Source organism: Anoplopoma fimbria, chromosome 17 (genome assembly GCF_027596085.1).
Source record: "Anoplopoma fimbria isolate UVic2021 breed Golden Eagle Sablefish chromosome 17, Afim_UVic_2022, whole genome shotgun sequence".
In the NCBI taxonomy this organism is placed as follows: domain Eukaryota; kingdom Metazoa; phylum Chordata; class Actinopteri; order Perciformes; family Anoplopomatidae; genus Anoplopoma; species Anoplopoma fimbria.
In genome coordinates, this window is record NC_072465.1 from 780,582 (window position 1) to 797,410 (window position 16,829).

A 16,829-nucleotide genomic window follows, 5' to 3' on the forward strand; every position below is an offset into this window, starting at 1 on the left:
ACTGTTTTTATAGTATGTGTATTTATTGTCTGTGTAGTTGTATAGTATGTGTATTTATTGTCTGTGTAGTTGTATAGTATGTGTATTTATTGTCTGTGTAGTTGTATAGTATGTGTATGTATTGTCTGTGTAGTTGTATAGTATGTGTATTTATTGTCTGTGTAGTTGTATAGTATGTGTATTTATTGTCTGTGTAGTTGTATAGTTGTATTTATTGTTGTGTAGTTGTATAGTATGTGTATTTATTGTCTGTGTAGTTGTATATAATTTATTGTCTGTGTAGTTGTATAGTATGTGTATATTCATTGTATGTGTCTTGTAGTTGTATAGTATGTATTTATTGTCTGTGTAGTTGTATAGTATGTGTATTTATTGTCTGTGTAGTTGTATAGTATGTGTATTTATTGTCTGTGTAGTTGTATAGTATGTGTATTTATTGTCTGTGTAGTTGTATAGTATGTGTATTTATTGTCTGTGTAGTTGTATAGTATGTGTATTTATTGTCTGTGTAGTTGTATAGTATGTGTATTTATTGTCTGTGTAGTTGTATAGTATGTGTATTTATTGTCTGTGTAGTTGAGCTGCTGCAACACTTGAATTTCCCCCATGGGGATCAATAAAGGAATATAATAAAGGAATATAATAATCTATATATCCATCTAATTCATAAAAACATTAACCCATTAGAAAAGTTGTGGTCATGGCAAAAATGAATAAATAAAGCATAATGTTCATAAGAGCCAGGGGTGAAAAGTAACGTTATGGAAGCAAACAGTTTAATTATAAATACTACAGTTTGTATTGTTCAGAGTTGAGCCTTAGACCGTCAGCAGCGCCTGGCAGGTTAAACCCAGGGTACAGCGCGTCACACGAGAAATGCATCAACCAATCAGAACAGTCGGTTTACTGCACATGCGCATTGAGTCTTCTTGAACTTACAGTTCAGATGGAAAGACACGACTTTGACAGGATTTAGCTTGACAATGTGCGACTTTGCTTCCTTCAAATTGACACACATGGTGTCAATTTAAAAGCTGATTTAATCGCCAAAACACAACCCTCCCATAACGTGTAACCAGGTAAGGCCGTTTTCACACTTTGATAGGGTAACTATCTGATTCAAGCAGGCAGCTAACACAGCATGGACACTTGCTAGCTTGATCACACTTATGTAGCAGCAGGAGATCCACCGTGTAGGGGTTCATATCTGATGGAGGCTGCTCTGGTTCACATGTCTACAGTGTTCATTATCTGGCAGGCTTGGTCAAACGTCCCCAGTTACCTCAAACACTGGCAGTTTGTGAAATGCATTAAAACTATTTCAACATTATGACTTGCACACAGGGTTGACTGCTGGTAGACTTCATTCTCATAGTGCACCGGTGTGTTGCACTTAAAGGCAAACTCAAGCCTTAAACATCATTTATTTTGGGATTCCAGTAGTCGTGAGCAGTAAAATCAACGTTTTTTTTATTACATTTACATTACATTACAGTCATTTAGCAGACGCTTTTATCCAAATCTACTTACAATAAGTGTATTCAACATAGGTATTCAAGAGAACTACTAGTCACCAGAAGTCATAAGTGCATCTCCTTTCTTAAACAAGCATCTTAAAGCATAAACCAGAGCAAAAGTATAGTGCAGAGGCAAATTACTACGAGAACAATAATTGCAACAAACTAATACGAATACAATAAGTGCTAAGTGGAAGTCTCAGGGTAGCACTTCTTGAAGAGGTGAGTCGTCATGTCGTCATTACTGTTGTTCAGATTCACCAATAAACTACAGTATTATTGAAATCACAGGTTCATTCAGTTCTAGGATATTCTAGGATCTTTACAGTCATTTACTAGACCTTGATCAACTGTGTACTCTGTGTTTATATGCATAATTGTGTTTTACATATTTATTTATCACCTCATTTCACCTACCTTGAATCTGCCACAACAACTTAACTGCCATCTGTAGTCACAGCCGCTCTATTTGGGAAGTCGGTTTAAATGTGCCTGTTGTCAGCGGGAAAGAAAATTGCTTTGGCATAAAACGTGACCTGTGCATGTGTATTGAATTTTACTTTTAAATAATTTCAAGCCTCAGTATGGCTCATTATTTGCATTTGGACATCAGAAACCAATCACTTGAGTCAAGATGGGCAACAAAGCAAGCTCTTGGTTCTACATGTAGGAATGAATGGTTCATTTTGGTAGTACTGTTTGTGAGGTGTGTGTATGTTCTTGATGGACCAATTTTTGGCGAGTCAAGTCTTTGAATATTTGATTTACTGGTTGGACAGAGCCACAGATTACTCTTCTTTAAACCGTCATAGCAGCTGAATGTTTTATGTGTTGAGCAGAGCCGTGTTGGCGTTGGATGTGTCTTCTATTTTTTTGGAGCTGCTGAGTCCTCATTTGAAATTGTAATAATATTTGTACTTAGTTGTCACAGACAATAACATCATAAGCTAACGTGTCAACATTAATTCAGGAATACATTTTAGTTTGTCATGTATGATTCTTGGTTAACATTTAGAATCAGTTTCCTTTGATTTTTACTTCAGTGTTAGGGTGTTGAGTTTTTTTTGGTGTCTGGTATAAAAGCCTGCAAGGGCCATAATTCTAGGGTGTAACATTAGAGATTATTTGCCAGTTTGGGAGTTGTCATAGATTTAGTGATTATTAAAGCTGTTCTGTGCTGATTAAGTCACTATGTGTTCGTTGATGCAGACGCTTTTTGGGGAAGTCAGATGAATGAATGACTAAGAGTAGTGGTTTCTTGGAAACTTGGATTTCTAATTTTAATTTTACATGTTCAACATGGGCCAATCCAACTTTACAACATTTGGTAAAGTCAAAATGAATCATTCAGTTGATAAAATATGTTGTAATACCTGAACTTCATGGTGCTGTTGCAGTCATTAAATAATGTTGAGGATAATGTATACCGTTTTACCAAATTCTTAGCTGCTGGGAAACTTTATCTAAATCTCTTTTATCACCACACGCACAGGGTTGACTTGGAGTTTAACAAGATTAATGCTGACACAGTAAAAGACAGTTGCATAATCCAGGACTGGAACCGCGTTCATGCTTGGACCAGTGCATGGACCAGTATGTCAGATGTAGGGTAGATAAGCATAATAGTGGACTAAATATTAATAAAGCTAAAGAATTATTCCTTCATGTGTACGTAAAGAACCTGAGTATGTCTCGAGACACCTGTAGTTCACCTGTAGTTTTTTTGTACACATATTCATCAGACAAACATACAGTGAGATATGACTTATATAAACAACATCAATGTGAGATCACTTTCACCATCCACCAAAAGGATTTTATTATTCTTTATTATTATTACAAATTATAATCTTGTAAGATCCATTGTTGCTACTGAACGAAGTACCGAGGGCCTTATCAATTTGATAATTTAAATTATTCAAAGCAGTGGTCAGTTGTGCTCTAAGGAAAGTGGCACTTTGATGGAAACTTTGACTGTTGGGAAAGCTGCTCTGTCTGCAGCCTAAGCTGGTCCTTTGCCTCACATGATCCAAAGTCATGTGCTTTCTGAGGGGCTACGCTCTCTGTCTCACAGAACATTGTGTTCTACAACACAGTTGTCTAGCTGGACTCTATTTCATCTTTTGGGTGGGAAATTCAAGAAGTACTAATGTTATTCTGAAACTGTGAGTGTGAGAGGAAGGATGTATGTGGTAGAAGTGAAACTCCGTCGCCAGTGATCAACTTAAGGTTTCTTGTTAAAGGTTTCCATTAATTTAGTGACCTTTCACATGCTGTTAATATATTGCTTAGTCAATTTTTATGACTCGTGAATTTGAATGTTGTTTGGGGGAAAGGATGACAAAATCTTGCACCGTCATGACTCATGTCTCATGTTTAAGTTGCTTATTGTGAAAAAAGTAAGTTATTTTCTTTATCAATCCAGTCTCAAGTCTTTTTTAGCTCAATGCTTGTCTGTTTTTAAGAAAGCAAAGCGTCACTTACGTGATAATTACTGTTTTACCCTCAACATCATGTCTTTCATGCTCCTTCATATTATTTAACTGTTGTTTCAGGGAGGCTAAAATTCATCCCTCAAGTTCCCAGGGATCCCTCAGCCTTCCTTGATGAAGGCCGAGCAAGAAGGAGACCTCCTCGAAGGTAACTGCTTAAGATAACAGAAACATGATCATCACATTACAGACACGCCTGCCATGTTCTCCAACATTAAACCTTCTTGGCTTTTGGTTAAGGCTGTTAAAGACATTCTGTGTCGGTGTCCATTCCGACAGAGCAGCTTAAAAGAATAATAAACGTACATTTTATCTCAATGCATGTAACCACAGCGCCATGATTTAACCTTTTGAAAATTCAAACTCTGACAACATATATACAAAAAGGAAAATTTGTTTTCTTTATTCCTTGGAATTATTTGAGAATCAAAGTGCTATTAATTCTCATTGCTTCTTTTATCAACTTTATTACTGCTTGTGTGATGCTCTGTGAATAATTAAAGGGTTAAAGGCACAAAAGATCACTCTGCATATTATTTGTTCTTACGGTTGTGTATTATTGAGTGTCTGCCTGGGTGTTGGTTTTTGCTTCTCTCTCTTTGCGGGTTATTCTTGGAAGCGTGATGCCAGTATGTCCTTGTGACATCTAAGGACAAAAAATGCTTGATTAAGGCTGAGTCATATAAAAGCAGAGTCCGTGTTAGGGAACAGTGGACTTTGGGACCAGCAGTGAGTTGGAAATGAAGGAAGGGAAGAATGAAAGGTCTAAACTCAGTGAGTAGTACACATTGTTTACTGGTATAAATTGTCAGAAATGTTTATGATCTTTTGTATATAATCCTTTTCCTTTAGCTCTGTTTCTCATAATACATGTTTATTTGAATAAGGTGGCCCTAATTGCAGGTTATTACTGTACTACTGAGTGCACAGCTTTGAAATTGAGGTTGAATTGCTTTTAGCTTAACAGCAGTGAGGTTTTCACATTGGTTGCTTCTGGTCATTAAACTGCCACAAATGACTTAATCTTTACGTGTTTAGACTAAAGCACCTCTACAGACAGGTCTTAGAGACTGGTATAAACATTTCCCAGAGTAAAGTATTATTAAAGCTGTGTTTTGTGCTCTCTAAAGTTATTAATAAAACTTGAAATGTCTGGTTTGGTTTATATTTTATGGCAAAGCTGCTGTTTCCTGTGTATCTGCTGTACCTCTGTTCAAATATAAAATCTCACTGGTCTTTCTTTATGCAGATAAAAAAAATCATGTTTTGTCAGAACCCACTTTCAATTTGTTTTAAAATAAATATTAACGTTATAAAACTTGAGTTTAGCTCAGAAGAAAAGTTTGTGACTGTTTTGAAAGTTTGTTTACGGATTTGCGGAAAAGCAGGAGTATTAGGCTCGTAGCAAAGTAAAGGTCTAGAAATGATTCTTTTTTTTGATGAGACCAAAAGGTTTAATTAGGCAAATGTTTTTTGTTTTTTTTAAATATCTGGCCACCTTAGGGTTCTTCTACATTGATGGCACCATGATATAGAATAAGATTACTCAAATCCTGGTGCGTGGCCAATTGAACATTGTTGTCGTGATTGCGCCACATCCCCAAATTTCACCAATGAACGTGTCAGTAAAAGGTTATCATAACTAATCAGAATGATGATCAGAACTACAAAAATGAGCTCTTGGTAAAAATAAAGCAAAACTTCTTGATGGCACACGAGTTGCTGAGAGACTTTATCTGCGTTTGTCAACTGATGGAAAAGCCTATTGGTGTTCCAGCAATGCATAACTTCTTCTTCTTACTCTTCTCTCGTCACTAACTTTAGTTTTTCTTCTCTGTGGTTTTGTTAGAGGACTCCCCTGAGGAGAATGGAGTCCAGACAGACCAGTACAGCTCCATCTCTCCTCCTGCCTCACCAGAGGCCCAGGACGAACCCTTCTCCACATACTTTGAAGACAAGGTGGCCATTCCAGACAATGTCAGCCAGGTACTGTCTCACAGCCGCTGTGTCATAGAAAAATAAGGAACTGAAGTCATATGTAATCACATACATGTAGCTGTGATTATCAATTTGAATGATCAAGTATAATGATTTTACCCTTTTCAGTTTATTAGAATTTGTTAGTTTTTGGGAAGCAAAATAATTTCATTTCATTCCATATTAATCAAATCCGTCATGCTGTCTCTCTATTCAGGTGTTCAGTTTCCGTAAGCTCTGGGCGTTTACTGGACCAGGGTTTTTGATGAGCATTGCTTACTTGGATCCAGGGAACATCGAGTCTGACCTGCAGTCTGGAGCTAAAGCTGGCTTTAAGGTGATAAACAAAACTGTAGAAATGTTGATCTAGACATCCAAACAAAACACGTTTGTTCTGCCAATTTACTTTGCTTTTTTAATGGCTGTTGATTAATGACAAAACATTAACCATTATACAGTATAATGGTTATTAGTATCTTTTTGAGCTTTTTCTATTCCATATTTGAGGAAGTGATTTCACAGTTCCTTCCTTCCTGTTCTCTTCATGCCGATATATATGTTCTCCAGTTTTTGCTAAAAGTTTCATTTTTTGGTGTGGCAGTGACACAATGAGCTGCATCATTATATTTCACAAAGCATCATATGTGAAATGGTTTTTTGCTATGCTATCACTTTTCATTGTATGATTAAAAAGAATTACCAGTTTTTAATGTCAGCTTTAGAGCATAACAGAGACCAAAATGTATGCAGTGCAGCTTTTTTGATATTGTCTGCCCAAGTAAATGTCCCATATAGAAAGAAAGTATCAAATTTGACTTAATGTTTATCTTTCTGTCACAGCTCCTGTGGATTCTCCTTGGAGCCACCATCATTGGGCTGCTGTTACAGAGGTTAGCTGCACGCCTTGGGGTCGTCACTGGGATGCACCTGGCTGAAGTCTGCAACCGCCAATATCCCACAGTAAGCGTTCCTCATTCTTATCAAATATCTTAACTTCCCTTTTCTTGTTGGACATTAACTTATTTAATGAATGTGACTGTAGTCAATAAGAGCCGTCCATTATTGATTTCAAATTCCTACATTTTGTTGGATAATGAGAAGCAAACATATAGGATATATCAGCTTCAGTAAAGTTTCAGTTTCAAAAGAGATGATTCAAATCTGCTCACTGATAGTATCTTCAATCTTTTCTTTCTTTTTCAGGTTCCTCGGGTCATCCTTTGGCTGATGGTAGAGCTGGCGATTATTGGCTCAGACATGCAGGAGGTCATTGGCTGTGCCATCGCTCTCAACCTTCTCTCTGTGGGCAGGTACCGTCTGTCTTCCAAACATTTTGAGAGATTGCAAAGAATGTATTTCTGTAATGTTGTTGAGTTACTGTAGGTTTTCTCTATCTCCTTCAGGATTCCACTTTGGGCAGGAGTTCTCATCACCATCACAGACACGTTTGTGTTTCTCTTTCTAGACAAATACGGTATGGATCCACCATCACTTACTTGTCAATCAATGTTTAAGAAAGCTGTGCATCCCAGTGTTGATACAGTTTTTATCTCCTCGCAGGCTTGAGGAAACTTGAAGCTTTCTTTGGCTTTCTCATCACTGTAATGGCTCTGAGCTTTGGTTACGAGGTAATAGTCCCTTACCAATTGCAATATAATTCAAGTGTTTGTTGACAGCTGATAGGGTTTTTGCCACAGCGTTTATTGCACCATGACATGTTTGACTGTATTTTGCCTGCAGTATGTGCTGGTCAAGCCAAACCAAGCGGAGCTGCTGAAGGGGATGTTCACACCTTACTGTGCCGACTGTGGGCCTGTGCAGCTGGAGCAGGCGGTGGGAATTGTAGGAGCCGTCATCATGCCACACAACATCTACCTGCACTCAGCGCTGGTCAAGGTTAGAGGCATATTTGTTTTATCTTGAGAAATGTGAATTTTTCTAGTTAGAAGTAATTTGACAGATGAATTGTACAGGTTAGTGAAGAGTTTTTAATAACAACATGGAATATAAGTGTTACAAAATAGGTAGAACTTGTCACAACCCCAGGAACCCAGTTAAGAATTTAAGTTTACATTGAGTTTACAATAGTTCTAAATTTAGATGTTTTTTTATCAATTTGACCCTTCACTTAGCTATGATTAACTGATAAGTGGACTCATGCATATTTCTTATAGAAAACTTGTAGCATATTTGTCAGCGTTTGACAAACCGTATAAATTATACCATAAGCTCATTAGTATGAATGCCATTTTAAAACATTCTTAACGCAGACTTTGGGTGTTCAATGAAAGTTAAGTGCTGTTCTGTTTATTTTCATATCTATCAGTCTCGGGATATTGATCGCAAAAATAAGAACGACGTAAAGGAAGCCAACAAGTACTACTTCATCGAGTCAACTATTGCTCTCTTCATCTCCTTCCTCATCAACGTCTTCGTCGTAGCAGTGTTTGCTCAGGCCTTCTTCAATAAAACCAATATTGAAATGGTTGGTATACAGTATAAACAATCTTTTATCTCTTTACTGCCGATGCTTAAACACAGTGTAATAATTGTTTTCTGACTACTACTGTTGACACTAAGTGTTCAGAGCCTTAAGTTGTGGCTCAACATGTTTGTGTTCCTGGTTGCAGCATAGTCAGTGCAATGCAACCGGCAGCCCTCACACACAGCTCTTCCCTCTCAACAACGACACACTGGAGGTGGACATCTACAAAGGGGTACGTTTGGTCTTCACCACAACAACAATAAATTATAGCTGCATTGACGTTGGAGGACATATTAAATCACTTCCTGTTAGTACAAATCACAATTTGCGCTCTTCCTTAACTATACTTGCTATTTGAGTGCATGAGCAGGATCGCACTGAAAAGTATGGCAAAATACAGAGTATTATACATACCCGCAAGTAAGTACATAGTGTTCACAGTGTACTACATAGAAATGTACAAACGGAAGTATCCAAATTGAGACAAAGCACATTTATTTTAGTGTATAGTACAAATTCTACACCATTTATATAATAGGGACACAGAAAAAAGGACACAGTACATTTACTTGTAGACCTTTTTATGATCCACATTTGAGCTGTGTCCTATTTCCATACTACATACATATTGTATATAGTTTATATTATATACTATTCTTGTTAGTATACAATAAATCAACACACTAAACCATTTTATAGAAATTATGCAATATGTGCACCAGAAACGAGATATTGTGACAATTAGTGTAGTACACATATTGTATGCTATTAATTTACTTTGTCACAGCAAACGGGTGCAGCTAATAACAATAAGGATTATATCTCGTTAAGAACATAACAAACTTAAATGAACCAAGTCTCTTTATCTTTTAAGTGATAATAGATAGATGTGTGATTTATCATTTATTTCTGTGGGTATGTCTGTGTGTTCAGGGAGTGGTCCTGGGCTGTTTCTTTGGCCCTGCAGCGCTCTACATCTGGGCTATCGGGATCCTTGCAGCTGGACAGAGTTCCACCATGACAGGCACTTACTCTGGGCAGTTTGTCATGGAGGTAAGAGTTCCTATTGGTTATTGAGCAGGAAATGTGTTGAAAAAAGAGAAGTGTGTATGCTCATGTTTTTAATTTTGTGTTTTACAAAGGGTTTCCTGAACCTGCGGTGGTCCCGTTTTGCTCGTGTGCTGCTGACCCGCTCCATCGCCATCACGCCTACACTGCTGGTAGCCATTTTTCAGGACGTTCAACATCTGACGGGGATGAATGACTTCCTCAACGTACTTCAAAGCATGCAGGTCAGGAAGAATCATTTCTAAAAGCCCTTACCAAATCCATCGGCCAAAAAAGTACTTTAACATAACCAGCCATTTACTCTGCCCTATTATTTAGTGCATAATACTGTAGAAATAATCGCTTTGCCTTCTCTTTCTGTTCAACAGCTACCATTTGCTTTGATCCCAATTCTGACCTTCACCAGTCTGACATCAATAATGAACGACTTTGCAAACGGACTGTGAGTGAATTGTTTACTTTTTTTTTAATCAGTAATACCTGTATCTGTATTTTCAGGATGTGTCTTAGGATCAAAGTAATTTCAGCTTGAAAATGAAGAAGTGAAAGGCATGATCTATTTCAGTTTGACAGCCAGCTGGTGCATTTGTTGTGGTGGAGGTCTCTGTTTAGTTATTCATTGAGAACTAAAATGCAACTTGTTTGCTCATGTTAATGACTCTGTTCCAGTTATTTTTAAATTGATGTTTACCGAATGTTCGTCCTTTTTCTGGCAAATAATTTCGTTGGATGCTGTTTATGAGAAAAATATCCAATGTTGTTTGTAGAAAGGCCAAAAACAAACTAGGAATTTACTCAGTAGTGTAACTGTTAGAAGAAAGTATTTCCAGGAGACTAATGATCTAAATAAACTGCCTCTTTCTTTAGGGTGTGGAAGATTTCCGGAGGGGTCATCATCCTGGTGGTTTGTGCAATCAACATGTACTTTGTGGTGGTTTACGTGACGGCGCTGAACAGTGTCCTGCTCTACGTTTTTGCTGCTCTGCTCACCGTAGCCTATCTCTGCTTTGTAGGCTACCTGGTGAGTCAAATTACTAAAACTTTACGTTCACTTCTCAGACAATGTTTTGGCTTTAGAACATTTTTGATGACAAACTATAGTGCTATAAAACACACACACGCACAGACACAATAAGGTGCCAACTTAAGAAGTGTGAGCATGCTTAAAGGTGTTTTTAAGCCCTTAACATTACCAGTATAGTTAAATTACAGATACAGATGTAAGATTAGTTGTGATTTATTCTATTGGTTTCCTATTCAGATGCAATAAGTTATTTGTTTGCAGGATTTCAGTGTTGGAGTAAACTTTTGTTTGTAAAGTTTAATTTTGAAATAGGACTGTTCCTTGTATTTAAACTTCTTATCTCAAGCATTTTTTTAAAAACATATTTTACACTGCAGTGTGCTCAAACCTGGCTGTGTCTTGACTGCTCTCTCCTCTTGTCGTTGTTTACAGGTGTGGCATTGTTTGGTTGCCTTGGGGGTTTCATGCCTGGACTTTGGCAGCAGGGTAAGCAATCCACCTGCTGTGTTCATTGAGGAGCAGTCTGAGTACGACTCCTAGAGCCGAACAGGACAGTAACCACCAGCATTCCTGTTTCCTCTTGGACACTCTGAGCCCTGTACACAACCAATACTTTTCTAGATCATGTAGGATGATGAAAGCACCTTTTTGCTGCTAATGTCACATGTTTGTTTTGTTGGGCTGGGTATCAGAATTTGGTGCTATCTAGGTACCCAATAAACAAAACCGATAGCACAATAGCACAGATTATTTTAAGGCCAGTGTTTGACTACTAAGCAAATACAAATCATTGGCAAATCAATAATTGTTACAATCCTAAAAACGCAATAACTGTATACACCTCTGCTTAGAAAGCAACATACTGTGACATGAGTGGTTTATAAAACGCACCTCTATTGATGATTAACCCAATTATTTGTATCTCTAAACAAGATTTTCAATTTTTATAAAAAGTTAGCTACACTAGACAAACCAGCAGTTCAGCTTGTATTTTCACCGCATCATTTGTGAAAACACACTTCACATACTTTGGTCGTCACAAGGATGATGATGGCTGACATCAGTTAAAAGTTAACGATATCAAACTTAATCTAACCAGACCACAAGTTGGTTAACTTGAGTGTGGGAGAAGCAGAGCAGCTCAGAAAGATGTAAAATATCCCACATTTGCAGCACGACAATAATGTCTTTTGCATTTCTTCTGTGCTGTTGAGCTTATAATGTTTCTAACTGTTTGATTTCTTTAAATTGTTATTTACTATTATTGTTAACATAATAGTTTTTTAAATCTTTCCTATGTTCCCTAAGACACACACTAATGCTAGCTGCATCAAGCACTCTGCTCTCCGTGAGCCCTCTTTTAATTAACAACTCATATTTTAATGTAAGACAAGTGCCATCATGTCCACTCTCAGACTCATTAGTAGATTTTCAGCTGAGACTAAACCCAATCTACCTTCAGTTTTGTATCAATCTGTCCAACTTGGTTTAAATCAAGATAAGTTGAGCAAGTTGTTTGATGTGGAAATTAATAGTGGACAACGACACAACACTGTCCTGTTTGTCTAATCAAAGTATGCAAGTAAAATGTGCATATTAACTAATATGTTGGACATGAGCTGTGTAGCTCACAGTTCATACAGTGATCACAGTAAAGACCTCAGGTTATCGTATTAACCGTTAACAGTGGTACAGTTGCAGCCTTCTGGTTCAGAGTTCTAGAAAGCTTTCATAAAGTTTCTCTCAAGGTTTTAAGGCTACGGTTACTTCATATCAATACCTCACTGACAAGCACATTTGAACTGAAAATGTCAATGTGTTCACTGAAGTTATCACTCATTTCTGCTCTTTGGGTTTGAATGAATAAGCTTCTGTCCTTGCTACTGGATAAAGCATCCAATGTGTTCAAAATAAATGGGAAATACTGGATATATGGACATTTGTTGGCGTCTTCTGTCTGACTGTCTAAAGAAGAAGAATTTCTGATTTGTGTTTTACCTGTTAGTCTACATTAAATAAAGAAAAACGAACAGTCTGAGCCATATAATGTTTATGAATTAATAATGTTAAACAAATGATGAAGTAATCAAACCTCATATTTGAAAAAAAAATGTATTTGAGTTTTAAAATACAGTAACGATTCCTGTTTTGTTGCAGTTTCGTGATAAAAATGTAAATGTAGTAAATAAAGTATTAAACTTGATAACTTGCCTTACTGTACAACCTGCTAATTATAAAGTAATCATTAAAGGGTCAAAGGGGCCAAATCCTTTTGTTCTATTTTTAATTTACGATGATAGAACATTATGGCAGTCTATAGAAACGCTCTTTTGCAGGACTTTCCAGGATTAAATGAGGAAAGTTGAATTTTGAAGATTATCACTTTGACCCAAGGTGAGACCCTTCTGTAATTCTAAAAAAAATCTAATTCAAATTGTGACCTGATTGCCTTCTATTTACCACAAATCAAAACACAGCATTGATTTTCCTATAATTATTAAATATTATATATTTCATTTTGCATATTTATTCTAAACTGCAATACAGTAAACCATTTTTCATTCTGTGTATCTGCAGTCTCTAAGTTTAATTCCCTAAAAAAAAAAAAGAATAAAGCTACTGTATATTTAGAGTTCTATAAAAAGAGCTGCAGTAACACAGGCTTTCACAGGTCATTATTACCACAACTAGCTAGCAGATAGCTGAGTTTTATTTTTTTTCAAGTAAGCAGAATGGGGGAGCAGTTTCTAAATTTCATAACACTGCAAATAATGGAAAATTCAATGGAAAAATTGTTTTCTTTTTGTCCTCAACATTTTTTTGCTGATTTATGTGTTTGGTTGACCATCTGTGTGCAGCTCTGTCCTCACTGACACGACCTCCATCTCTTCTCTCTCTTTCAGATGCAGCTGTCACGGCACACAGACATTTACTTACTGACGGACATGGACACTGATACTCTTGTTGAGAGATAGGATATATTATGAGCCAATGTTGACCTGATGAACCGACCGAAGCGTGGGACCACTGAAGCTCGGCCAGTATGTGTTTGTCCTCGCCTCTCTGTGCCTAACACGTTTTTTAAAGTGTCCTTTTAGTACACAGTGCAGTACACACACCCATGTCTAATCCAATGATGGATGTTTTTCCATCGCAAATGTCTCAGCCACCTCAACTAACTATTGTTTACGCAAATAATGGTTTAATATGTCTGAAAGAATTAAGTGACTGTGACACAGGGAACTATTTGACGTTTTTGGCAAAACAATCACACCTTAAGGTCCAGTATATCATGTTTCACACTATAGTGATTCAATTATCGGTTTCCATTCAGAAATCCCACAATAACTAACTTACTATTCCACATCATTGATAAGCCAGAGTCTTGATCTCAGAGGCACAGTTGTGTTGAGACCAAGTAAAAAGTCTGATGTGAATGCTGTATGTTTTATTATTAAAAATAACCAAAGCTGCAGCATGATGCTAAAATATTTTTTTTAAATTGTTGGGGACTGAACAGCTGCCCTTTATTCCTTCTTACATTCAGACAAAATCTTAATTGATGTAAAAAATGTATCTAGATGTTAACAAAAGTCAAATAAATAATAAATATATAAAATATGAATTTAACACTTGAGAAATATATTAAATATTTATGTGAAACTTTTTTTCTGTGTTTTATACAATAATAAAGAGAATGACAGTTTTATGTCATTACATGCACAGTTATGCATCTATTTTAGATGCTGCAAAGTTCCGTTCCTGGAGATAAGGTCTGAAACATAAGGCCTTTGTGTTTCCAAAATCTTTAAAGGGCCAGTCATAATTTCTTTTTGAATTAAGTCAACATGTGTAGGACTACTTTGTGCTAGTATCTCATAAAGACACTGTGGCAGCAGACACTCATTTTAATGCTGTTTGAGGCAGTCGCAGGCATCTTATTTATCGATTTCTCACACATTGTAATCTAATATTTTGGTATCTTCTATTATTTTTTATTTATTTTTTTCTCTCCTAAAGTTCCTTCTCAGTTAAGCTTAGACCAGGTTGTTTAAATATTTTTATTTATGCGTAGTTTAATTTTTTCATAAATTATTTAGTGGATGTCTGATTGGTTTCAAATGTTTTCATTTTCTTTAACTTCAGCTTTTGGGGGATTTATATCCTCAGCCTTTTTTCATTTAGCAAAATTTGCGAGAGGGTTTGTTGAGAAAAAGTGCATATTATTACAGAATAATATGACATTTGTTTTCTGAAATGAATATGGAAGAAAAAGTTGGCAGTGGTGCAAATATGTGAGGTACAGTAAATGCTAAATATGACGTGATGATGTGTTGCATCATGAGAAGCAGCATTGTCATGTTCATTGTATCCCAGGGCTTCTTGTGTCCTAACAAGATGCTTTTGTTACTCGACTCCGGTGTACCAGGAGTATAATGGGAGATTGTAATTGTACAAAAGACTGTTTCAAATATGGGAGACAAGTGTTAGCTTAGCAACAGAATGCTAATATAACACATCATTTTACAGAAAATAAGACAAGTAGTTATAATGTGAACTAAAAAGAGTGCAGGAAAGACAATAGAGAAAAAGACAGAAAGTGATATATAATAATAATGTCAAACAACAAAAGAATCAATTAAAAAACTTGAGTGTTAAGATTGTGCATTGCTGGTTTGGGCTTATAAATAAACCAAACTTTTTCCTTGACCAAACACTGAACTGCACTTGTATGATATCATTACTGTGCAGATGACCACAGTGCCTCCTGTATTCACCATTGTGCCTTATTTCTTTGATCTCTAGCACACGATCCAGTCAAAAACGATTACAAACCAATACAAGAATCTCATATTGTTGTACACAAGTAAAACAATTAGAATCATTATAATAATATGTGTGGTAGGGTTGAGGTACAGAGTGCTTTTTTTTAAAGTGAAACATGTTTTTAAATGTGTTTTCTTTTAGCCATTGTGTTCTGCATTTGTCATCATACTTTCTATACATTTGTGCAAAATACCTTTTTGGTAATTTCATGCTTGCAAAGCAACGTAAACAAACAATTAAAAATAATAAAAGAACCAGCACTTAATTACAAAAGAAATGGGCCATGGTGTTATTAAATACATGAAAACTGAATATATAGTGAATAATTATCGAATATTTTCACATATTGGAGGAGCATTGATGAAATCACAGCAAAAAAAATCAATGCTCAGCAGTGAGCGATTGATGTTGGGAGGACTCAACATTCAGTGAACATATCTCACTGCAGGACACATGCATTTGGTCCAAGAATGTAAGTCTGGCTGTTTTATATAATAGCTTCTAGTGAAATGTATGCAAAACATGGTAATGTCCTCAGTTATACCAAATGTTTTATTGATTACTGCATAATGTGTTGCATTGTAAAGTGTCTGAATATGGGAACGCCTGTTGCGATTGCCAGAGACCATTATCTGGTTCCATTGCCAGAAAGTAAATTGGCACTGTGCTGTATTGTAAAATAGATGAAATGTGTTATTTTATTTGATTCAAGTGAACAGTATGATACAGTATGATATTTTATTTTTCTCACCAGATCTGTTGTTGATCTGATCTGCCGTCTCTGTTATGTTTTTTTAATGTTGTTTTTTTTCTTGTTGAATATAAAAAGTAAAAATACTTTTATAAATCCTTATTGTTTCTGAATCTCAATTTATTCTTCTTTTAGTGAAAAAGATCATTGAAAAACTGTATTTGGGTCTTATTTATAAAAATGTCTACCTACGTAGAAAATATAGGTTCTGAAGACCAAACCCCATGTTTCTCTTTTAGGACAAAGGAATATATAGTATACCGACTTACTATCAGTTTTACATTGTTTTTAACTTTTTTGTTATGTATTTAATACTTATATTATAATGCTATTGCCTCTTGATGGACTCATTAAATGTGTTCTAAGTAATTTTATCAGTAGTGGTTATTAATGCTGTTGGACTGCTTTTGGTTATCCATCCTGCCACCCAATATGCTTTTTTTAATTAATGATAGTTGAATTCCATTTAGCTACTTCATGTTGTACATCTTTGTTTTTCCTATTGCTGGGGAACACATACATTAGTCCCTCTGATTTGACAGCTCGAAGGTAATTGTCATTAAGCATCACAGCACAAAATAAGCATGATGCAGGGTTGGGATAGGGCTACCAGCAATTACTTTATGAATAGTGTCTGACTTTCAAAACTTCCCATTTTTTACATGGTCTTACATCAAATAATTATCAT

General features: G+C 36.1%; 1 protein-coding gene across 2 annotated transcripts; it reads left to right on the plus strand.

Moving 5' to 3' along the window:
- The first annotated feature begins 927 nt into the window (after nucleotides 1–927).
- Nucleotides 928–16,233, plus strand: LOC129105272 (natural resistance-associated macrophage protein 2-like). 2 transcript variants are annotated; one of them, XM_054616202.1, is made up of 17 exons: nucleotides 928–1,079; nucleotides 4,073–4,157; nucleotides 5,859–5,995; nucleotides 6,204–6,323; nucleotides 6,827–6,946; nucleotides 7,190–7,296; nucleotides 7,390–7,460; nucleotides 7,547–7,614; nucleotides 7,727–7,882; nucleotides 8,313–8,471; nucleotides 8,617–8,703; nucleotides 9,405–9,524; nucleotides 9,614–9,763; nucleotides 9,908–9,981; nucleotides 10,407–10,560; nucleotides 10,996–11,049; nucleotides 13,467–16,233. In XM_054616202.1, the coding sequence occupies exons 2-17, from the start codon at nucleotides 4,124–4,126 to the stop codon at nucleotides 13,536–13,538; spliced, it is 1,683 nt and encodes a 560-aa protein (XP_054472177.1). In that variant the 5' UTR covers nucleotides 928–1,079; nucleotides 4,073–4,123; the 3' UTR covers nucleotides 13,539–16,233. The 2 variants fall into 2 exon arrangements, with proteins under 2 accessions (XP_054472177.1, XP_054472178.1); XM_054616203.1 differs by lacking the exons at nucleotides 928–1,079; nucleotides 4,073–4,157 and adding an exon at nucleotides 4,693–4,783.
- Nucleotides 16,234–16,829: the final 596 nt, after the last annotated feature.